This window comes from Hypanus sabinus, chromosome 9, assembly GCF_030144855.1.
Source record: "Hypanus sabinus isolate sHypSab1 chromosome 9, sHypSab1.hap1, whole genome shotgun sequence".
In the NCBI taxonomy this organism is placed as follows: domain Eukaryota; kingdom Metazoa; phylum Chordata; class Chondrichthyes; order Myliobatiformes; family Dasyatidae; genus Hypanus; species Hypanus sabinus.
In genome coordinates, this window is record NC_082714.1 from 67,675,717 (window position 1) to 67,700,977 (window position 25,261).

The 25,261-nt window shown below is 41.7% G+C and overlaps 1 protein-coding gene across 7 annotated transcripts in view; it reads left to right on the forward strand.

Annotated features, from left to right (window-relative positions):
* Positions 1-25,261, forward strand: part of drc3 (dynein regulatory complex subunit 3) — a 59,899-nt gene that overhangs the window by 23,437 nt on the left and 11,201 nt on the right. For 5 of the 7 annotated variants that reach the window (XM_059979837.1, XM_059979842.1, XM_059979838.1 and 2 more), the window contains 4 exons: positions 2,595-2,707; positions 3,450-3,624; positions 15,549-15,680; positions 25,023-25,093. In XM_059979837.1, the coding sequence (XP_059835820.1) occupies positions 2,595-2,707; positions 3,450-3,624; positions 15,549-15,680; positions 25,023-25,093 (491 nt within the window). The remainder of the gene's footprint in view (positions 1-2,594; positions 2,708-3,449; positions 3,625-15,548; positions 15,681-25,022; positions 25,094-25,261) is intronic. The other 2 variants (XM_059979839.1, XM_059979840.1) reach the window with 1 other exon arrangement.

Sequence of the window (25,261 nt, forward strand, 5' to 3'; positions counted from 1 at the left end):
AGAGTGATCTAGGAATGATGGTGCATAGTTCCCTGAAGGTGGACTCTCATGTTGATAGGGTGGTGAAGAAAGCTTTTGGTATGCTGGCCTTTATAAATCAGAGCATTGAGTATAGGAGTTGGGATGTAATGTTAAAATTGTACAAGGCATTGGTGAGGCCAAATTTGGAGTATTGTGTACATTTCTGGTCACTGAGTTATAGGAAAGATGTCAACAAAATAGAGAGAGTACAGCGAAGATTTACTAGAATGTCACCTGGGTTTCAGTTACAGAGAAATGTTGAACAAGTTAGGTCTTTATTCTTTGGAGTGTAGAAGGTTGAGGGGGGACTTGATAGAGGTATTTAAAATTATGAGGGGGATAGACAGAGTTGACATGGATAGGCTTTTTCCATTGAGAGTAGGGGAGGTTCAAACAAGAGGACACAAGTTGAGAGTTGGGGGGCAAAAGTTTAGGGGTAACAAGAGGGGAAATTTCTTTACTCAGAGAGTGGTGGCTGTGTGGAACGAGTTTCCAGTAGAAGTGGTAGAGGCAGGTTCAATTATGTCATTTAAAATAAAATTGGATAGGTATATGGACAGTAAAGGAATGGAGGATTATGTGCTGAGTGCAGGTCGGTGGGACTGGGTAAGAGTAAGCTTTCGGCACAGACTAGAAGGGCTGAGATGGCCTGTTTCCGTGCTGTAATTGTTATATGGTTTATATGGAAGATTCCATGACCCAGAACACTAACTGGGTTCTCTTTCCACAGATGCTGCTTAAGTGGTTGCGTTCTTCCAGCATTTTTTTAAGTTTCAGATTCTGTAAACTGCAGTTTTGTTTTCCATAACATAAAATGCATTTCTCATCTTCAAGCGCTGCTCAGATCGCTGCTGGAAACTATTTGTGTCTGTGGAAGTTGTATGAAATCATGACCCAGAACACTAACTGGGTTCTCTTTCCACAGATGCTGCTTAAGTGGTTGCGTTCTTCCAGCATTTTTTTAAGTTTCAGATTCTGTAAACTGCAGTTTTGTTTTCCATAACATAAAATGCATTTCTCATCTTCAAGCGCTGCTCAGATCGCTGCTGGAAACTATTTGTGTCTGTGGAAGTTGTATGAAATCATGATAAGATGTAATCATACCATGTTCTCACAATTAAGCAACCAGTCAGTTTTGGCTTATCATTAATCACTTGGGTAATCTGACTACCCAATTATGATATGACACCTCAGAGTAACCAAAGTAAGATATTCAGAATTAGCAGTAGCTTACTGTTAAGTACAGGACAAATGCACAGCTGCTCATTCACTGTACAGTAAAGAAACTAGAGTCCAAGTTGTTTCAAGCATTCCCTATGTATTATGAATATATTATTGGATTCCCCATGATCACACCGTAAACTTATTACCAAAGGCAGGAAGTTAGCTTAATTTTGAATTTCATCCTTTATTTGTAGAGTCGTACATTAAAGAAACAATCTCTTTGGCTCATGTCCATGCTGACCATCAGGTACCCATTTACCAACTCCATAGTTTTCTATGTCTTAGTTATTCCAGTGTTTCACAGGAATTTTGTTCAATGTGTGAGAATACCTGCTTCCAGCAAATTCTCCGGCAGTGTATTCCAGAATCCAAATGCTGTCTGGTTGAGAAAGTTCTTCCTCAATTCCCTTCTAAGTTTTTTACTCCTTTCCCTAAAACTATGCCATGTAGCTTTAGACAACTCTGTTAAAGGAAAACTTTCCTACTATCTACCTTTTCTGTGCTCTTCAAAATTTTGTATACTTATATCTGGTATTTCCTCAAGGAAAACAAACCCAGTCACTTCTCGTAACTGAAATACTGCATTGCAGGCAACATCCTGCCGAATTTGCTCTGCGCTGTCTCCTGAGCAGAACAAAAATCTGTTTACTTGGGCAGAATGTTAATCTTGGTTCTTCGGTTCTTCAAGTGAATTTTGAATGTAGCAATACCTAATGCATTTCAGTTCAGTTAATAAAAAATTGTTCCTCCAATACGATTACGTGGATAAAATTAAACAAGATTTGTTTAAGATCAAGAATATTCATATGTTCAAAGCTAGTCCAGAGCATTAATTCCTTCAGTACTCCTTGAATGATGAGCTGCACTCACCTGACTTCAATTTCAGTGAAATACATCATGGTACTTCTCATGCCTTTCCAAGCTTTTCTTTTAGTTGTTAGTTATATTGTTAGATGCAAAGTTAAGAATAAAAATGGAAAAAGAAAGAAGTTGCCATAAAATTGAAAATTTAACATAAAGGGATCAATTTCATCTATGTAATTTGAAATGGATAATGTCAATTTGTAAGACTTGCTGCTAAAATTCAGCTTAAATTTGCAGAAAAATGAACAGTAGGATGGGAGAATTATGCAAGCATTGCATAGTAGTTGGCCTAGTGGTTTCCATTTTACTGGAATTGTACTTGAGTGAGGCCAAGCCAGAATGTAATTGCAAATTCTTAAAATGTGCTGTGATTCTTTGTTCATTTCATTGCAAGTTGGAATTTTTTGTAGAATAGATGTGTAGTTACCTATAGTGCCATGCAGTGAGGTCTTTTTCGAGGTTTAATGTTCCCTTTCTATATTTAGGATGCATATGTAGAATATCTGAATGGGCCTGGTCTGTTTGACAGCATGTATGCAGAAGATGTTGAAGCACCAAAACTTTTACTGCTACCTGGAGTATCAGAATTTGTGGAACAATATCCTTTCACAAAGGTTTTAAGGATGTATGAAGCACTTTAAAAGAGCACCATTGTTGCTTGAGCCTCACAACAATTTTTAACATACTGATTTTCCAAATTTGAACACAAGATCAATTTTGTCTTGGTGATTAGAAAAGGGTAATGCCATCAGAGCAATCCCAAGCATTACCCTTGAGGCCAAATCTGCATGCTAGCCATTCAACATTGATTATCAACAAGGCTTCACTTTTCCCATCCAGGAATGTTAAGAGGACTTGTTCTGGGTTATTACTTGCCTCCGTTCAAACCTTCTGAGCCACTGGGATATCCTTCAGAGTTGAAATATTTATGCTTTTTTAAAAAAAAAAGAAAATGAGGAACCGGATGTAATTTTAATGTAGCAACTTGTCAGTTGCTTTTAAACTTGAAATTTAGGCCTTTTTAGTAGGTTAAGACCAAGGACAATTTAAGATTACCAAACAAAAGATTCCATGGCAGAAAACCCCTGTGTGGTGATTGTATCATTGAACAATTTGCCTTTGGCCTTGGGGTCCTTTGTTTGATTATGAGTAGATTTTATATTTGACAGGTCAGTGGCGGAATTATTTGTAGGCATCCATTGTCCGGACTTCGGGTATTGGAAGGTGAATAGCAGGGGCAAAATTAAAGGATTGAACTTCATTATTGGCCAAGTCTGCATTATAGAAAATGTGATATGCCATCCTTTATGTACATGAGAACATCTTTGACCATTTGTCACATACAAGATTGAATTCACCGAGATTTGCCAGAAGCTCTTTAAATATGGACTTGAAGCATTCAATACACGCAATAAAGAAGTGGACTGTTTCTTAGAATGCTTGCAAGAAGCAAATGAAGAAAACCAGCAAAATGGAATAAAAATTATCAAGGAATTTGAGGACAAGAACAAAGAGGTAAGATGAAAATTAAATAGTAAATATTGAAAATGCTAGAAAACTTGATGATGGAACTGATTTTAAAAGTATTGTTTAAAGGGAATGTCTAGGGAACATTTATATTCCAGTCCTCTCAAATTTATGTTAACATTTGCATTTCCATCCCTACTACCAACTCAATCTACAAAGTTAACTGTCTCCCAAGTTCCTTTGCACCTCCATTTTCTAAAGTCTTTCTCAATTTAAAAAAGTCTATGCCTTTATTCCTTTACCCAAGCACTTGACCATGCATTTCCCTATGCTATATTCCATCTTCCACTTCTTTGCCCATTCTCTCAACCTGTCCAAGTTTTTATGTAGACCCTTCATTTCCTCAACACTAACTGCACCTCCACCTATCTTTGTATCATCCACAAACTTAGCCATCACACCATCAATTCTGTCATCCAGGTCATTAACACATAAATTTAAAAGCAACAAGCTCAACACCAACCCCCTACAGAACTCCGCGAGTCATTAGCAGCCAACCAGTTGGATTTGTGTTTGGACTTTTACTGATTTTCTTTGTTACTTAAATAAACATCGTCTGCAGTTTCTATGAGCTGGGGGTCGGAGGGCAGGGTTTAGTAGTCAGATATTAACGATTGAACCTCATTAATGCAGAAAATACAGAAAGCATTCAGCAAGTCAGGCAGCATCTGTGGAGAAAGAAATATGACTCAGTTATACCCTCAGGGCAATTCATGGTTGTAAATTAACCTACCAATCATGTGATTAGTGAGGAAATGTGAGTATTCAGAAAAGCACACGTGATTACAAGGAAAACATACAACATGTTGTATGTTAAGATAGAATGCTGGTCACTGGAGCTGTGAGACAGCAGCTCTACCCACTATGCCACCCCTGTTGAAGACATACTGAAAATGCAAGAGTCATTGTGTGAGGGAGTAAGTAGAGTAGTTCTTGGCAGGCTAAAAAGATGCAGTAAAGGTTGTGGTATGCGAAATTTGGTTACAGCCTTGATGCTGCAGTTCCCTTATGAGACTTTACCCATATAAGAATGTAAATATACAACCACTGTTGCTAGCTACACAGAATAAATTTTATAACAATGCTATTTCTGAACATAAGCTAATGCTTAATTAGCCCCATATTTTTCATTAATATTGCACTACATCTATTGATAAGTGCCCTGCTATTATATGGATTCATTTCATTGGAGTTTAAGGGAACTTATTCTTAAAATAGCTTTTCCAAGGCATTGGGTATGTTTACAATCAAAATGTTGTAGAAAATAAAATCAATTTGACTTCTAAAATACTGATAGACAATTACCCACTTATTCCTGTCAATATACCAATAATATTGATTGTTCCTCTGCCTCACACATGCTGGCTGACCTGTTGAGTTTTTCCAGGAGTTAGTTTTTAGCCAACTAATCCAACTCCATTCATCTAACAAGTTATCTATTGCTGAAGTTCTCATTTGGGGATTTGTTACACTGGCTGGCTCCACTTACTATTTCTCTGTAAACATGCAAAATGCTGTTCCCTATGTCCTAATTGCATCTAATCTTCTTCACTCATCATCCCTGTGTTTGATGATCCACATTGGCTTTAATCTAAGCAGTGTAAGTTTTTAAATTCTCTTCCATGCTCTCAAGTCCTTTGTTCTTACCCTTTCCTATCTTTGTAATTCACTACAGCTACACCCTTCCTAGATAACTTCACACTTATGCTTCTGGTAACTTTAGTATACTCAAATAAATGTTTTTAGCTGGCAAAACCTGAAGCTAAATATATTCCCTTGCTAAACATCTTGGCCTCTTTTTTTCCACCTTTTGAAATGCCCTTGCGACTCCTTAGGCAGCACTTTGCAAACCCACAGCCCCTACCAACTAGAAGACAATGCAGCAAAAACATGGGTACATGGCCACTGGAAGTTGCCCTCCAAGACACTCACCACCTTAACTTGGAAATGTACTGCTATTCCTTCACCATCTCTGGATCAAAATCCTGGAGCTATCTCTCAAACAGCATTGTGGTATACCCATACTACAAGGACTGCGGTGGTTCACATAGACAACACACCACCTTCTCAAGGGCAACTAAAGATAGGCAATTAAAGCAACATACCTGCCTCCCTACCTGAACTTAACAGGTCAGGCAGCATATGTGGAAATTAATATGTAGTCAACATTTCAGGCCATGACACTTCTTCAGGACTGAGAAGGAAGAGGAACAATACCAGAAAAAGTGGGGGAAGGGAAAGGAGGCTAGCTGGAAGGTGTTCGGTGAAGCCAGGTGGATGGAGAAGGTCAAGGGCTGGAGAAGAAGGAATTTGATAGGAGAGGTGAGTGCACCATTGGAGAAAGGGAAGGTGGTGATGGCCCAGGGGGAAGTAATAGGCAGGTGACAAGAAGTAAAAGGTCAGAGTGAGGAATAGAGAGGGGTGGGGTGAGGACTTTTGTCTGCCAGAAGGAGAAATTGATATTTATGCCGTCAGGTTGGAGGCTATCCAAACAGAATACAAGGAGTTGCTTCTCCACCCTGACGGTGGCCTCACCTTGGCATAAGAGGAGGCCCTGAACCAACAGGTTGGAACGAGAATCGTAATTTAAATATTTGGCCACTGGGAAGTCCGGCTTGTGGCAAATGGAGCATAGGTGCTCGATGAAGCAGTCTCCCAATTTATAGCAGGTCTCACCAATGCAGAGGCGGCCCCATTGGGAGTGCTGGATACAACAGGTTCACAGGTGAAGTGTTGCCTCACCTGGAAGAACTGTTTGGACCCCTGAATGGAGGTGAGGGAGGAGGTGTAGGGGCAGGTTTGTAGGTTTTCGCAAATAAAATAGGGGAAGCATTTTATGTTTTAGAGAAGCCATGCAAACTTATTTATTGAACACCAAAAAGAAACTGAACTCAAAATGTGTTTAAAAACCTTTCACTTTATTACGTCAGACCAGCCTCTTAAAGTGAAACCACAACTCAATGCCAGTGGTTGTGAATTAAGGACATTTTTACCAATTACGCTACCCCACAGAGTGCCCCCAGAATTCACTAAAACCGGCATTGTTAGCCTATACGAAGCTCGGATGAGCTGCTCGGCTCGGATCCTATGTTTCTGGATGGAGGAACAGCAGGTGCTTCTGGCTCACCAACAGCAGCTCATGGTCAGGTCAGGGGCATAGTAGCGGAATGCTTTAAATCTTGGTAGGTTGCTGTAAGGCAATCTACTGAAATACGTTCAGGTTTACCCCTCTTATCTGTGATAAAAGTCTTTAATCCTTGTTCCAAAATGCGGAACAGACCACCGTAAAGAGGCCTAAGGGAGTGTTGGTGTACATCATGGCAGACAAAAACAAACAGGATGAATGTAGATAAAGAGGAACCCAAGAGTGCTATACACCATGATGGGAGGTAAGAATAGGTGAAGAGGAATTGAATTTACTGAGGAGGGTAGAATGCTGTTGTGAGGCTGACCAGGTGATTGGATAATTATGGCATCGGGAATGGGATCACCTAGCACTGGTAATGTCTATCCGTACATCAACTTAGCCACAGACGACTACAGGTCCTCTTTCTGAGCTGTTCTGAGCCCCAGCAGTACCTACACAAGACGATCATGCCAACACTGGTCAGTCAGGGAAACCCTCAGAATAGCCTTTAAAGGAGAGGTGAAGCCACTTGCAACGGCTGTTGGACTGTAGCCTAACACCGAGGATCTGGGCTATTGCAGCCCATGGATTTGATATGAACTGTGGACCACAGTCAGAGGAAATATCAGATAGGGCGCCAAACTAAGCAACCCAGGTGCTGATGAATGCCCAAGCCACGTCTGCGACCATCATTGACGCTAGGGGACAGCCTCTGGCCACCTGGTGGTATGGTCCATCATGGGAAGGAGGTGCGTGAAACTGCGGGATGAGAACCCACAAGATCCACATTGACAGGTCAAACGATCAGGCGCCTCAAAAGGTGCCAATGGCGCATGAATACGACAGTTAATTTTTGCCCACTGGCACTTCACACAAGCTGCAGTCTAATCCTGCACATCTTTCCTGAGGCGATGCCAAACAAACTTTAGTGCAATCAGATTATATGAAGCCTTCCAGCCTGGATGTGACATGCAATGTATGGAGTCAAAATCAGTCTGCAAGCATGATGAGACAAGGGCAACTGGTTGAGACATCACACAGGAGAGAAGCTCCAGCTTCTCTGAACTTAATGTCAGCCAAGTGCAGGCCTGTATCAGCCTGGGTTAGCACCTTGGTCAGCTGCCATGCCAGCATAGTTAACCCTTATGTGTATGGCCTTGATGGCTGGCCATGAGAAGCAATCAGCTATGCCATTATTTTCCCTCTTGATATATGGCATATCAGTTGTGAACTCAGATATGTAAGGCCACCTGTTGTCATGCACACCAAGATTCTGATGTTTTGGCCATCACATGCATGATGACCATTTCAATGAGTGCTATGAAATAGTGACCCTCTAAAAGAAAACAGAAACAGCGGGCAGCCAGATAGAGACAGAGAAGTTCATGATCAAATGTGCTGAACTTCCCCTCGGGATGGAGCCGGCAGCAGAAAAGGGCGAGTGGCTGCCACACAGCTCAGAATCAGAATCAAGTTTATTCTCACCGGCATGTGACGTGAAATTTGTTAACTTTAGCAGCAGCGGTTCATTGCAAAACATAATCTAGCAGAGAAAATAAATAAATAAACATTGAACAGATTTTTTTAAAGTGCAAAAACAGAAATACTGTATATTTTCAAAAAATGTGAGGTAGTGTCCAAAGATTCAATGTCCATTTAGAAATCGGATGGCAGAGGGGAAAAAGCTGTTCCTGAATCGCTGAATGTGTGCCTTCAGGCTTCTGTACCTCCTACCTGATGGTAACAGTGAGAAAAAGGCATTCCTTGGGTGCTGGAGGTCCTTCATAATGGACACTGTCTTTCTGAGACACCACTCCCTGAAGATGTCCTGGCTACTTTGTAGCTCTGACTGTCCGTTCATGCACAGCACCCACAGCACAGTCTGAGGCATCAGTAGTAGTGGCTATAGATGCATTGGGAGCAGATGCTCCAGTTAGGGTTGCATTAGAAGGAGGTTGTTTGGCATCATCAAATGCCCTGGTCATGTCTGCTGACCAGTCAAACGTTTAATTTAGGGATATTGCCTTTAAGCACACTATACAGGGAAGCACAAGTTCAGCAGCTTGCAGAGTGAAGCTGTGATAGAAATTCACCATAGCTAAAAAACACCTGTAGTTTTTAGTAGTGGGAAATCCATAATAGCAGCAACATTTAATGGGAGGGATTCCACACCTTTTGCAGAGGTGTGATGGCCAAGAAAGTCAATGACTAACAACCCAAACTGGCATTTTGCAGGGTTATTAATCAACCTGTGTTGGCTTAAACACTCAAAGTGTGTGGAGGTGGGATACATGGTCAGATTTGAATGCACTGGTGACAAGCATGTCATCCAGGTAAACAAAAAGAAAACCCAAGTTTTTTGATACAGAGCTTATCAGCCATTGGAAAATGTGTGCTGAATTTTTCAGCCCAAAGGGCATGCACGGAAACTCAGAGGCCAAATGGGCTTATCACAATTGTTTTGAGAATGTTCTCTGAGCACACAGGCACCTGATGGTAGCCCCTAACTAAATCTACTTCGGAAAAAAATTGATTTTCTGGCTAAATGTCCTGAAAAGACTTGGAAGTCTGGGACCAGGTAGCAATCTGTGGTGGTGAGTTTGTTAAGGTGTCAATAATCGCCACGACAGGCAACCATCATTAGCTTTGGGGATTATATGGGGGAGGGGCAAAGCTCAGGGGCTATTAAACTGGCATACAATGCCATCTTTTTCTGGATCCTGTCTGTGCAAGGGCATGGACTGGAGGACCAGTTGTGGAAATGGTGCTCAGCCGTATGTTTTGTGACTGTCATTGAGAACGTGGACTTGGTGTGGTTTGAGAATTCACCCAGCAATTGAGTAAACAAATGTGGTATATGCGCTTGACAGAGTTGCTGTGATGAACTTCACGGGGAAGCAGGGCACTGATCCAAACTCCGTGACATTCACAACTGGCGGTTCTTAAGATCAACCAACAGGTCTGAAGCACACAGGGAATCTGCAGAAGTCTAGCCACTTTAACCAGGATGAAGTCCCATGTGTAACATTGCCCACTGAAGTAGGGAGTCACCCAACATGTCCCATAAGTCTGGATCTCGCTGCCATTGACAGCCTCCAGCAAGATTCCATCACTCTTTGCCTTCTCATCAATAGGCGATGTTGGCAGCACACTCACTTGAGGAACCATGTCACACAGGAAGCATCACCCTGAAAGGTTGTCTGTAATGAACAGTAGATAATCCTGGCGGCTGGAACCTGTTGCATCCCAATACGCTGACACTGTCGAAACTACAAGGGGGTCAGCACTTGCTAGCTTTCACACCAAAGCAAACATGGTAAAAGCACAGGCCCGATGGCGTCTGTTTCACAAGTGTGAGCATCCTTGTGTTGAAGACCTTGCCCACAGGGCTTAATGAGGTAGAGAAAGGAGAAGGAACGATGCATTGTTGCCCGGCTAATTGTAGGCTATCAGCCATTCTAGCAAGCCGTCCATCATGAGTGTATTAGTGAGGGCTATGCGAATTTTATCAGCCATTTGCTGCATGAAGAATTCCTTAAAAATAAAAGAAGGATGGTTATTTCCCAGGAGAGACAGCATGTGGGCCATTAGCTCTGAAGCCCAAGCATCATCAAGACCAGGCAAGGAGAGCAACTGTTTGGCGTGCTCAGACTCTGAAAGCCCGTAGAAGATGAATTTTCAGCAATCGGTATTTATCACGTTTGGGCAGGTGTTCTAGTAAACTCACCACTGTCGCAGCTGTGGGGTTACTGAGCAACACTACTACATAGAAACATTTCGTGTTATTGGCAGTGATTTCTCAAAGTGCAAATTGAGCCTCTATTTGAACAAACAAGTGATGGCATTTTGCACCCAAAACTCTGGCACTTTCAAAGCAACTGTGTTAGCCAATATGTTTAATGACTCCAGAATCATCCTAGAGCATCAGGGTCACCAGTATAGGATTTTGCAAGTAAAAAGCAGAGAAGTTTTAAGTTTTAGAAAAGCTGTAGCAATTCACTTACTGAGCAGAAAAAAATTGAACTTAACATGCACTAAAAGCCCTTAACTACATCATCATGTCAGACCGATGTTGGTGGTTATGTACATTTCCACCAATTACATTACTACAGGTTGCACGTAGGCCTTCTTGCAGGTAAAAGTGGCTAGAGAGAGATTATTGGGGAGGGACAAATAGATGACAAGGGTTTCTGGGAGGGAGCAATCCCAGTGGAAGTGGGGTGGAGGGAAGGTTAAAGATATGTCTTGTGGTAGGGTCTCTCTGGAGATGGTGGAAGTTGCGGAAATAATGTGTTAGATGTGGGGTGGTAGGCAAGGACGAAAGGAACTCAATCACTAATATGGTATGAGGGAACATGGAGGAGATGTGGGTGAGGGCAGCATCAATAGTAGATGGAGGGAAACTTTGTTCTTTGAAGGTCATCTCGGATATTCTGAAACAGAAAGCTGAGTCTTGGGAACAGATGTGGTGGAGGCAAAGAAACAGAGAAGGGAATAGCATATTTTACAAGTATAGTCAGGATGACCATAGGAATCAGTAGGATTATAAAAGATGTCACTTGACAGTTTGTCTCCAGAGACGATGAATTTAAGGGCAGGGTGGAAGTTGGAGGCAATGTTGATAAAATTGACCAGCTCAGAGGAAGAGATAAAAACATAGATAACCTACAGCACAATACAGGCCCTTAGGCTCACAAAGCTGTGCGGAATGTGTCCTTACCTTAGAAATTACCAAGGGTTACCCATAGCCCTCTATTTTTCTAAGCTCCATGTACCTATCCAGGAGTCTCTTAAAAGATCCTATTGTATCTGCCTCCACAACTATCACCAGCAGCCCATTCCGCACACTCAACACTTCAAAAAAAAACAATTTACCCCTGACATCTCCTGTATCTACTTCCAAACACCTTAAAACTGTGCCCTCTCTTGCTAGCCATTTCAGCCCTGGGAAAAAGCCTCTAACTATCTACACGATCAATGTCTCTCATCATCTTGTACACCTTTATCAGGTCACCTCTAATCCTCATTTGCTCCAAGGAGAAAAGGCCGAGTTCATTCAACCTATTCTCATAAGGCATGCTCCCCAAACCAGGCAACATCCTTGTAAATCTCCTCTGTACCATTTCTATAGTTTCCACAACCTTTCTGTAGTGTGGCAACCAGAACTGAGCACAGTACTCCAACTGGGTTCTGACCAGGGTCCTAAGGAGCTGCAACACCACCTCTCAGCTCTTAAACTCAATTCCACAGTTGATGAAGGCCAATGCAACGTATGCCTTAACCACCGAGTCAACCTGAGAAGCAGCTTTGAGTGTCCTATGGACACGATCCCAAGATCCCTCTGATCCTGCACACTGCCAAGAGACTTACTATTAATGCTATATTCTGCCATCATATTTGACCTACCAAAATGAACCACCTCACACTTATCTGGGTTGAACTCCATCTGCCACTTCTCAGCCCAGTTTTGCATCCTATCAATGTCCCACTGTAACCTCTGACAGCCCTTCACACTATCCACAACACCCACAACCTTTGCGTCTTCAGCAAATTTACTAACCCATCCCTCCACTTCCTTATCCAGGTCATTCATAAAAATCACGAAGAGTAGGGGTCCCAGAACAGATCCCTGAGGCACTCCACTGGTGACTGACCTCCATGCAGAATATGACCCGTCTACAAACACTCTTTGCCTTAAGTGGGCAAACCAGTTCTGGATCCACAAAGCAATGTCTCCTTGGATCCTATGCCACCTTACTTTCTCAATAAGTCTTGCATGGGGTACCTTATCAAATGCCTTGTTGAAATCCATATACACTACATCTACTGCTCTTCCCTCATCAATGTGTTTACTCACATCCTCAAAAACTTCAATCAGGCTCATAAGGCATGACCTGCCTTTGACAAAGCTATGCTGTGGCAGCTGCAATTACCAGCTGCACCATCAACTGGGCATATTAACGTGTCCTGTAGCTGACCAACCTCCTGATAATCTGGTAAATGACTGAGCTGTTGCATTACACCAGCCTAAGTAGATGGGGCTGGATAATTGGATTGTGCCATTCTGCTACAGCCAGAGGGGTGTTCTCTAGAACTGCTTCATTTATGTTGTATTTTTTTAAGGAGAGGAATGTTTTTTCTCCCCTGCAATTTACTATGGACTGGCCAGTATTGAATATAAGCCCACAGTCAGGAGATGAGTGGGGTCTCTTGGTTTGAGGAGTATTTATTATGTTGTTGTAACCAAATTCTGTATTGTTTAGCTGATTCAAGTTTGGACTCTAGAACAGTTCTGTTGCATCTGTAAATATTTTGGGTGAATAAAACCCCTATTTTTTTCACATTTACCTGCTTTCCCAGTTTTATGCTTACCCTGGTCCTTCACACATGCTAACTATTCCTAATCATATTATGCCTCTCCAGATGTTCATAAATCCTGCCTCTCAGGATCTTCTCCATCAGCTTACCAACTACTGAAGTAAGACTCACCAGTCTATAATTTCCTGGGCTATCTCTACTCCCTTTCTTGAATAAGGGAACAATATTCACAACCCTCCAAACCTCCAGAACCTCTCCTATCCCCACTGATGATCATCACCAGAGTCTCAGCAATCGCCTCCCTTGCTTCCCACAGTAACCTGGGGTACATCCCATCCGGAACTGGTGACTTACCCAGCTTGATACTTTCCAAAAGCCCAGCACATCCTCTTCCTTAATAGCTACATGCTCAAGCTTTTCAGTCCACTGCAAGTCAGCCCTACAATCGCCAAGATCCTTTTCCATAGAGAATACTGAAGCAAAGTATTCATTAAGTACCTCTGCCATTTCCTCCATTTCCATACACACTTTTCTACTGTCACATTTGATTTGTCCTATTCTCCCACACCTTATCCTCTTGCTCTTCACATACTTGTAGAATGCCTTGGGGTTTTCCTTAATCCTGTCTGCCAAGGCCTTCTCATTGGCCCTTCTGGCTCTCTTAATTTCATTCTTAAGCTCCTTCCTGCTAGATCTCTATCATTACCTAGTTTTTTTGGACCTTTTGTAGCCTCTTTTCTTCTTGACTAGATTTACAACAGCCTTTGTACACCATGGTTCCTGTACCCTACCATTATTTCCCAGTCATATTGGAACGTACCTATGCAGAACCCCACACAAATATCCCCTGAACATTTGCCACATTTCTTCCATACATTTACATGAGAGCATCTGTTTCCAATTTATGCTTCCAAGTTCCTGCCTGATAGCTTTATATTTCTCCTTACTCCAATTAAAAGCTTTCTTAACTTGCCTGTTCCTATCTCTCTCCAATGCTATGGTAAAAGAATTGTGATCACTATCTCCAAAGTGCTCTCCCACTGAGAGATCTGACACCCGACCACAGATCAAGTACAGCCTCTCCTCTTGTAGGCTTATCTACATATTGTGTCAAGAAACCTTCCTGAACACACCTAACAAACTCATACCCCATCTAAACCCCTTGCTCTAGGGAGATGCCAATCGATATTTGGAAAATTAAAATCTCCCACCACAACAACGCTGTTAGTGTTACACCTTTCCGGAATCTGTCTCACCATCTGCTCCGCAATGTCCCTGTTACTATTGGGTGGTCTATATATTAAAAAAACACCTAGTAGAGTTATTGATCCCTTCCTGTTCCTAACTTCCACCCACACAGACTCCATAGATAATCTTTCCATAACTTCCTCATTTTCTGCAACCGTGACACTATCTACGATCAACAGTGCCATCCCCCCACCTCTTCTGCCTCCCTCCCAGTCCTTTCTGAAACATCTAAAGCCTGGGACTTGAAGTAACCATTCCTGCCCTTCAGCCATCCAAGTCTTAGTAATGACCACAACATCGTGGCTCCAAGTACTGATCTAAGCTCATCTGCTTTGCTCATCTCTAAGCTCATCTGCTTTGTTCATAATACTCCTTGCATTAAAAAAGACACATCTCAAACCATCGGTCTGAGCACGTCCCTTCTCTGTCATCTGCCTATCTTCCCTCTTGCACTGTATCCAAGCTTTCTCAATTTGTGAGCCAACCACCTCTTCCTCCATCACTTCAGTTTTGTTCCCACCCCCCAGCAATTCTAGTTTAATCTCTCCCCAATAACCTTTGCAAACGTCCCTGCCAGGATATTGGTTCCCTTGGGATTCAAGTGTAACCCATCCTTCCCCAAAAGAGGTCCCAATGATCCAGAAATCTGAATCCCTGCACCCTGCTCCAATCCCTCAGCCACGCATTTATCTTCCACCTCATTCTATTCCTATACTCACTGTCACATGGCATAGGCAGTAATCCTGAGATTACTACCTTTGGGGTCCTGCTTCTCAACTTCCTTCCTACTCCTGTAGTCTGTTTTCAGGACCTTCTCCCTTTTCCTACCTATGTTGTTGGTACCAATATGTACTACGACCTCTGGCTGTTCTCCTTCCCACTTCAGGAATATCAATGGGGAGTATAACCAGGGAAGCCTTTGAACATGGGCTGTTCTACGTAACCAATGATGAGCAGTTTAATGCTTGTTCAGCCTTCAAAGCCCACATCCCTTGAACAAATAACAAAAAATACCACTTAGAGTATGCTTCTTGATTAAACTTTCAGTCTCTTTCCTTAATATCAGCTTGCCTCAATTATTTTGCTTGAAAATGCTCCAGTGGTATATGTTGAGACATCTTTGCTGTGTTAAAGAAGCTATAAAAGTTATTTAAGGTAAATTAATAGCTATTGCATTTAGCAGTCAGTGGTTACCTTTTGGACTTTTTGTTCCCTGTAGCAGCTGAATGAATTGCAACATATCACTGACAGCTTGCTCGTGGAGAATAAGATCCATCAGCTTAGAGTGAAGATCGATAAACTGTGGAACAGTCTGATGAACCTGGAAATGCAATTAGTTGACCAACTGGAGGTAAGAAGTGATAAATTTTCATTGCCAAGAAAAGTATAACTAATCTACAGGAATTTAAACACGAGAATAGAAATGAGATCAATGCTCAGCAAACCAAAAAGCATATCTGGGGAATGAAGCAGGATTAATGTTTTGGGTCAGAACAAGAAAATAAAATTTCAGATTTTATAAGCCTATGCAGAGCGGGGGAGAAGGTTTGTAGTTGGGTGGAAGATAGGGTAACAACAAATTAAAACTCCTGATTGGTTGGTGAGTTCCCCAGCACCATAGGTACTAGTTGGACTCTTGTACCAGATTAGTTTGTGTTTTCTTCAAGTGTGAACATAAGCAGACTGAGCAAAACTGAGCCAGGCAATTGTGTGAAGATACTTCTAACACAAGAAAATCTGCAGATGCTGGAAGTTCAAGCAACACATACAAAATGCTGGTGGAACGCAGCAGGCCAGGTAGCATCTATAGGAAAAAGTACAGTCGATGTTTCGGGTCAGGACAACTTGTTAGGACGAAGGGTCTCAACCCGAAATGTCAACTGTACTTTTTTCCAATAGATGTTACCTGGCCTGCTGTGTTCCACCAGCAATTTGTGTGTGTTGCTTGAGACACTTCTAACCTTGCTTTCACCCCACACACATAAATGGATGCCACAACTCCAGGAAAACAATGAAGAAATGGATTTCTCACATCTTCCCTCTTCAGCTCAGGATCAGTCAAATATACTACAATCTAGAATTTGTTGTGGAATTTATAAAACAATTGCCAAATATGACAGTAAATGAATGGCTGACCACTTATTTTCAGCACTGCACATTGCTATTGCTAAAAACAAATTTCTCATATGTACACAATGTGGGAATAGGTCACTAGGCTCCTCAAACCTGCCCTGCTATGCAATAAATCTAATCTGATAATGGCATCAATTTCACATTCCCAGCTCTCCTGGTAGCCTTTATCAAATATCTATCCACATTTACCTTTTTTAAAAAAAAATACAAAGATTCTGCATCCACCAGTTTTTGAGTAATAGGGTTCCAAAAGTTCATTACTTTCTGATACAACGTTTTACTACCTCTCTTAATTAAATGCATGAACCTCTCATTTTTGGCCAGTGAGACCACCCCAGTTCTAGATACGCAAGAGAGAACATCCTTCCCATCCTTACTATCAAGATATCCCCCGCTATTGTTTGTGTGTCATTCAAACCAACTGTCATTTTATAAACCCTAGCAGATGCAAGCTTAGCCCCTCCAATACTTGTGATAAGAGCACCCACCTTTTCTGGATACCAACACAGAAAACCTTTCAACTGCTTCCAAAGCATACACATCCTTCCGTCAGTAAGTAGATAGTGTGGTGTCATCAATAAACTAAATAAACTGAAGTATGATCTCTCTTTTGTATTAGACCATAAGACAAAGGAACAGAAGCTGCCCATTCGGCCCATCGAGTCTGCTCTGCCATTTCATCATGAGCTGATCCAATCTCCCCTTTAGTCCCTTTCCCCTGCCTTCTCACCATAACCTTTGATGCCCTGACTACTCAGATACCTATCAATCTCTGCCTTAAATACACCCAATGACTTGGTTTCCACTGCCACTTATGGCAACAAATTCCATGGATTCACCATAGATTCCATAGATTTTTCCACATCTCTGTTCTGAATGGGCACCCTGCAATCCTCAAGTCATGTCCTCTCGTACTAGACTCCCCCACCATGGGAAACAACTTTGCCACATCCACTCTGTCCATACCTTTCAACATTCGAAATGTTTCTATGAGGTCCCTCCTCATTCTTCTAAACTCCAAGGAGTGCAGTCCAAGAGCAGTCAAATGTTCCTCACATGTTTACCTTCTCATTCCCAGAATCATTCTAGTGAATCTTCTCTGATCCCTCTCCAATGTCAGCACATCCTTTCTTAAATAAGGAGCCCAAAACTGCACACAGTATTCCAAGTGAGGTCTTACCAGTGCCTTATAGAGCCTCAACATCACATCCCTGCTCCTATACTCTATTCCTCTAGAAATAAATGCCAACATTGCATTCGCCTTCTTCACCACCGACTCAACCTGGAGGTTAACCTTAAGGGTATCCTGCACAAGGACTCCCAAGTCCCGTTGCATCTCAGAACTTTGAATTCTTTCCCTATTTAAATAATAGTCTGCCAGTTTATTTCTTCTACCAAAGTGCATGACCATACACTTTCCAACATTGTAATTCATTTGCCACTTCTTTGCCCATTTCCCCCAATCTATCTAAGTCTCTCTGCAGACTCTCTCGGTAGTTTCCTCAGCACTACCGGCCCCTCCACCTATATTTGTATCATCAGCAAATTTAACCACAAAACCATCTATTCCATAATCCAAATCTTTGATATACAATGTAAAAAGAAGTGGCCCCAACACAGACCCCTGTGAAACACCACTGGTAACTGGCAGCCAACCAGAATGGGATCCCTTTATTCCATAACTCTATTTCCTGCCAAGCAACCAATGCTCAATCCACATATGTAACTTTCCCGTAATTCTATGGGCTCTTATCTTGTTTAGCAGCCTCATGTGCGGCTGCTCCGTCGAGTCTGCTCCGCCATTTCATCATGAGCTGATCCAATCTCCCCTTTAGTCCTTTTCCCCCACCTTCTCACCATAACCTTCGATGCCCTGACTACTCAGATACCTATCAAACTCTACCTTAAATACACCAAATGACCTAGCCTCCACTGCCACCCATGGCAACAAATTCCATAGATTCACCACCCTTATCAAAGGCCTTCTGAAAATCCAAATACACAACATCCACTGCATCTCCCTTGTCTAGCCTACTTGTAATTTCCTCAAGAAATTGCACTCTAGGTTTGTCAGGCAGGATTTTCCTTTAAGGAAGCTGTGCTGAGTTCTGCCTATCTTGTCATATGCCTCCAGGTACTCCGTAACCTCATCCTTGACAATCGACTCCCAACAACTTCCCAACCACCTATGTCAAGCTAACAGGTCTATAATTTCCTTTTTGCTTCCTTGCCCCCTTCTTAATAGTGGAGTGACATTTGCAATCTTCCAGTCCTCCAGAACCAGGCCAGAATCTATCGACTTTTGAAAGATCATTGCTAATGCCTCCGCAATCTCCATTGCTACTTCCTTCAGAACACAGGAGTGCATTCCATCTGGTCCAGGAGATTTATCTACCCTTAGACTATTCAGCTTCCTGAGTACTTTCTCTGTCGTAGTTGTGACTGTGCATATGTCTCTTCCCTGACACCCTTGAATGTCCGGTATATTGCTGATGTCTTCCTCAGTGAAGACTGATGCAAAATACTCGTTCAGGTCCTCCGCCATCTCCTTATCTCCCATTACAGTTTCTCCAGCATCATTTTCTATCAGTCCTATGTCTACTCTCACCTGTCTTTTACTCTTTATATACTTGAAAAATCTTTTAGTATCCTCTGATATTATTTGCTAGCTTCCTTTCATAGTTCATCTTTTCGCTCTTAATGACTCCTTAGTTTCCTTTTGTAAGCTTTTAAAAACTTCCCAATCCTCTGTCTTCCCACTAATTTTTGCTTCCTTGTATGCCCTCTGCTTTGTTTTTACTTTGGCTTTGACTTCTCCTGTCAGCCACGGTTGCATCCTTCTTCCATTCGAAAATTTCTTCTTTGGAATATATCTGTCTTGCACCTTCCTCACTTCTCGCATAAACTCCAGCCACTGCTGCTCTGCCATCCTTCCCGCTAGTGTCCCTTTCCAGTCAACTTTGGCCAGTTTCTCTCTCATGCCACTGTAATTTCCTTTACTCCACTGAAATACCGACACATCAGATTTCAGCTTCTCTTTCTCAAGTTTCACAGTGAACTCAATCATGTTATGATCACTGCCTCCTAAGGGTTCCTTCACTTCCATCTCTCTAATCAGCCCTGGTTTATTACACAATACCCAATCCAATACAGCCGATTCCCTAGTGGGCTCAACAACGAGCTGTTCTAAAAAGCCATCTCGTAGACATTCTACAAATTCTACAGATATATTTCTGTTTTCCCTCTCCTCCACTCCATCATTCTGGTTCCCATACCCCTGCCAAATTTGTTTAAACCCTCCCTAACAGCTCTCTTAAATCTTCCCGCCAGGGTATTGGTCCCCCTAGGATTCAAGTGTAACCCATCCTTTTTGTACAGGTCACAGCTGCCCCAAAAGAGGTTCCAATGATCCAGAAATCTGAATCCCTGCCCCCTGCTCCAATCCCTCAGCCACACATTTATCCTCCACCTCATTCCATTCCTACTCTCACTGTCATGTGGCACAGGCAGTAATCCCGAGATTACTACCTTTGCAGTCCTTCTTCTCAACTCCCTTCCTAACTCCCTATATTCTCCTTTCAGGACCTCTTCCCTTTTCTGACCTATGTCATTGGTACCTATATGTACCACGACCTCTGGCTCCTCACCCTGCCACTTCAGGATATCGTGGACGCGATCAGAAACATCCCGGACCCTGACACCAGGGAGGCAAACTACCAATCGGGTCTCCTGATCGTGTCCACAGAATTGCCTATCTGACCCCGTAACTATCATGTCCCCTATTACTACTGCCTTCCACTTCCTCTCCCTACCCTTCTGAGCTACAGGGCTGTACACTGTGCCAGAGGCACAGCCACTGTTGCTTCCCCCAGGTAAGCTGTTCCCCCCCCCCCACAGTACTCAAACAGGAGTACTTATTGTCAAGGGGTACAGTCACTGGGGTACTCTCTAGTACCTGGCTCTTCCCCTTCCCCCTCCTGTCTGCCTCCTGTGGCCCCGGTGTGACCACCTGCCTGTGACTCCTCTCTATCAACTTCTCACTCTCCCTGACCAGACAAAGGTCATCAAAGGTGTTCAATTTCCCTAGCAGCAAACAATAACATTGTTAGTGTTTCTCAGTACCTGGATATAATTTATGAATCTTGCATGAGAACTAGATAGGAAAGGAGTTGGGAGCTTAACATCTATGGATACACATTATTTCAAAGGACCAGGCAGGTAGGCAGAGGGGCTGGTATGGCTCCTTTGGTTTTAAAAAAAAATCAAATCTTTAGTAAGAAGTAACATTGGATCAGAAGATGTACAATCCTTGTGGGTAGAGTTAAGGAACTGCAAGGGCAAAAAGACCCTGATGGGTGATTTCAATATGCAGATAGTTTGGGAAAAACAGAGTGGTGCTGGATCCCATGAAAGGGAATTTGTGGAATGCCTATGGGATGGGTTTTTAGAGCAGTTTATGGTTGAGCCCACTAGGAGAAAGGTTATACTGGATTGGGTGTTGTGTAATGAACCAGATTTGATTAGGGAGCTTAAGGTAAAGGAACCCTTAGGAAACAGTAGTCATAATATGATAGAATTTACCTTGCAACTTGAGAGGGAGAAGTCAGATGTATCAGTATTCCAGTGGAGTTAAAGGAATTATAGAGGCATTAGAGAGAAGCTGGCCAAAGTTGATTGAAAGTGGACACTAGCAGGGATGACAGCAGAACATCAATGCCTAGAGTTTCTGGGAGAAATACAGAAGGCACAGGATAGATGCGCCTCAAAGAAGTAGTATTCTAAAGCCAGGATGATGCAACCATGGCTGTCAAGGGAAGTCAAAATCAAAATAAAAGCAAATGAAATAGCAAAAGCATATTAATAGAGCAAAAAATTAGTGCGAGGTTAGAGGTTTGGGAAGTTTTTTAAAAAAAGCATCAGAAAGCAACTAAAAAGCCATAAGGAGGGAAAATATGAAGGCAAACTCACCAATAAAATCAAACAGGCTACCCTAAATTTTTTTTTAGATATATAAAGAGTAAAATAGAGGTGAGAGTAGATATTGGACCACTGAAAAATGACACCAGACGGGGACAAAGAGATAGTGGATGAATTAAATAACTTTTACATCCGTCTTCACTATGGAAGACACTAGCAGTGTCCTGCCCTTGCTGAGGTGCTGTGACATCAACTAGACAGTCAGCCAAACTCCATTCAAACTGACAAGAGGCAGGTATAGCATCCTAGCTCCATGACTTTATTGTATACTCAATGGTATGGCATAGTGAATAAGGAGTGAAACTGAAAAACAACAAAATACAGAATATCTATTCACATGAATAAATACGGACAGATAAGTGAGAACTTAATTAAGTTTCGTGTAATTAAGTATTATAAGATTCCAGCAAGCAAATGCTACAGCTACTGTAAATAATGTATGTAAACCATTAGCGCCTAGATTAGTGTCTAATAAACTCAAAGATTACATTCTATTTCAGCAAAATTATATTGATACCTTTAGATGAACTTCTAAACAATATAATATCAACTTTCAAACAATGCTGCTGTTGGGGAAACAATAGGATGGCTTTAGATAGAAACTTATTTCATTCATAACATAAACCCCTGGTCCCAGTCCCGGCCCTCCACCACTATGATGTGTAGGAAATTGGGAAATAAACCTCCTACTAGTTCTTTATCAACTGAAAACTAAATTACCCCATAAAGCCCTAAAGTTTTTAATAATGGAATTTAATATTGTGAATTAAAGTTACTTTCATAACTTAGTGTTTAATTGAAAACTGTCAACCCCCAAAGCTAGTATTGCAGCCTGCTTTCTTTCAACCTTGTATGCTTCACATTGTAAAAGAATGTGTTCAACTGTTTCATAATGATGCCAACATCTACACACCCCAGAATGATGTTTTCCAACAACATACAAAGAATAATTAAGTATATTATGCCCAATTCTAAGTCAAGTCAATATATTTGCTTCCCTTCTTGTTTTACCCCCTTCTGCCATCAATCCCACAGTTTTATGTATTCTGTAAAGGTACCCTCCCTTGCGCCCATTATCCCACATGTCTCGCCATATTCCACTAATTCTTAGCCCTTAGCTTCTGATTTACTGAGTGGAAGGTTTATATCGACAGATGAACTTTTAGCAGCTTTTTTGACTGAACAATCAACCCACTAAATCCCCTCAACACCTCTATGTGCAGGGACCCTTAAGAAGAGGACATGTAGACTAATACTTAAAATATCAAATGAAGTTTGAAGAGCTTCCAGCAGTAAATCAGACCTACTTCTAGAACAACCTGTTTTAAGACCAATCAAAGGCAAAAAAAAAGAATCTGTGCAAATTATAACTTAGTAAGGACAATGTCCTCCACCCAATGTTATCCCAAAATTTGGCAACCAGCTCAGCAGTATATACTAATAAGTATAAACGTTTATAGTTAGGAAGACACTTCTTTATTGTTACTGTAATTTGGGCACAAAAACAGCCACACCAACATTCCCTGTTAAATTATCTTTTGATCCATCAGTAAAAATGGTTAACATATCACAATAATTCTCCTTAACATATTGATGAACCAACAGACTCTCAGGCATATCAGGATCCACCTCTGGCTTCCTGCCAGCCAATGTGCTTTTATTGTTCTACTTCCTGTCTGCACAGAAAGTGCCCTAATACAAACCAGAAACTGCTCATTGAAATAAAAGCTGTGTGTGCCGAATCACATTAAAAAACTAAGTGAATTGCCTGAAGGGCAGAACAAGCAGTATGCTGGAACTTTGAGAGTTTCAGGGGCAGAAGTGCAATTGCTGTTATTAGGGCGAAGGTGTTTAGGAAGCTGAAAGGTATGAAGGTAAATAAGTCACCCGAACCAAATGGACACACACCCCAGGGTTCTGAAAGAGGTGACTGAAGAGATTGTGAGGGCATCAGTAATGATCTTCCAAGAATCACTAGATTCAGACCCATTTCCAGAGGACTGGAGAATTGCAAATGTCATTCTACTCTTCCAGAAGGTAGGGACGCAGAAGAATGGAAATAAGAGGCTAGCTGGCCTGACCTCAGTAGTTGGGAAGATGTTGGAGTCGATTGTTAAGGATGAGGTTTCTGGGTATATAAAATAGGTCAAAGTCAACATTGTTTCCTTAAGGGAAAATTTTGACAAATCTATGGAATTCTCTTCAGAAATAGCAAGCATGACAGACAACATCGTGTACTTGGATTTCCAGAAGTCCTTTGATAAGGTGCTGCACACGGTTGCTTAACAAGTTAAGATATTAGCATGAATAAAGAATTGGCTGATTGGCAGAAGGCAAAGAGTGGGAATAAAGGGAGCCTCTTCTGGTGGCTGCCCATGACTAGTGGTGTTCCACAGCAGTTGGTCTTGGGACCACATTATATGTTAATGATTTGGATGACAGAATTGATGGCTTGTGGCCAAGTTTGCAGATGATGCAGAGATAGGTGGAGGGGTAGGTAGTGTTGAGGAAGCAGGGAGGCTGTAGAAAGACTTGGACTGATAAGGAGAAATGGCAGATGGAATACAGTGTCAGGAAGTGTATGGTCATGCACTTTGGTAGAAGGAACAGAAGTGTAGACTATTTTCTAAAAGGGTGCAAAGGAACTTAAATGTTAACTTGTAAGTTGAATTGGTGGTGAGAAAATCCTCATTTGGAGTTTTGTGAGCAGTTTTGGGCTCCTTATCTAAGAAAGGATGTATTAACATTGGAGAGGGTTCAGAGGAGATTCATGAGAATGATTCCGGGAATGAAAAGGTTATCTTATGAGGAACATTTGATGGGTCTTGAGCTCTACTTGCTGGAATTTAGAAGAATGAAGGGGCTTCTCATTGAAACTTTTCGAATGTTGAAAAACATAGAGTGGATATGGCATGGATGTTTCCTATAGTGGGGGAGTCTAGGACCAGAGGGCACAGCTTCAGAATAGAGGGACATCTATTTGGAATGGAGATGAGGAGGTATTGAGTTCATTGTTGTAGGTGGCAGTGGAGACCATGCCATTGGATGTATTTAAAGCAGAGGTTGATAGGTTCTTGATTAGACATGGCGTGAAAGGTTATGGGGAGAAAGCAGGAGAATGCGGTTGAGAAGGAAATGTCAGTGTCTCTGTCTCTCTCTGTCTAACTGCCCGATCCTCTGACTATTAGAATTTTTTTGCAACTCTCTCCATTTAGGAAATATGCCTTTCATCTATTTTAGCAAGGAAAATAACAGAAATTCAACATTTTACCACATTATAATCTATTTGCCAGATCTTTGCCTATACACTTAATGTAACAATATCCCCTTTGTAGTCTCATCACCACATTTTACATTCCTGTCTTTCTTTGTTTCATCAGCAGCTTTAGTAGTAATGCCTCCAGTTGCATCATCCATGTCATTTTATAAATTGTAAAAGGTTGAGGCCCCAGCAGTGATCCCTGTTACATATCATTCTTTACATATTGCCAACCAGACAAACACCCATTCTGTCAGTTTCACCAGCCAGTTCTGTATCCATGCCAACATATTGCATGTTATACCATGAACTTTTATTTTTCAGGAAGCAAGCAAAGAATTTGAACGAAATATTTCAGAAATGGTTACAACTTATATTGAAAATGTCCAGGCTTTATATCCTTTTATGGGAACACTTCATTCTCAGTGCTTTAACCTGGGGAAATCAGAGAAGTTTATTGATCCTATAAAACCAAATGTAGGTGACCTATCATGGACTGTATCCACTTCATTTATTACTTCAGAGAACACTCTATGATGAACAAATGATATTGCAGTAAAACT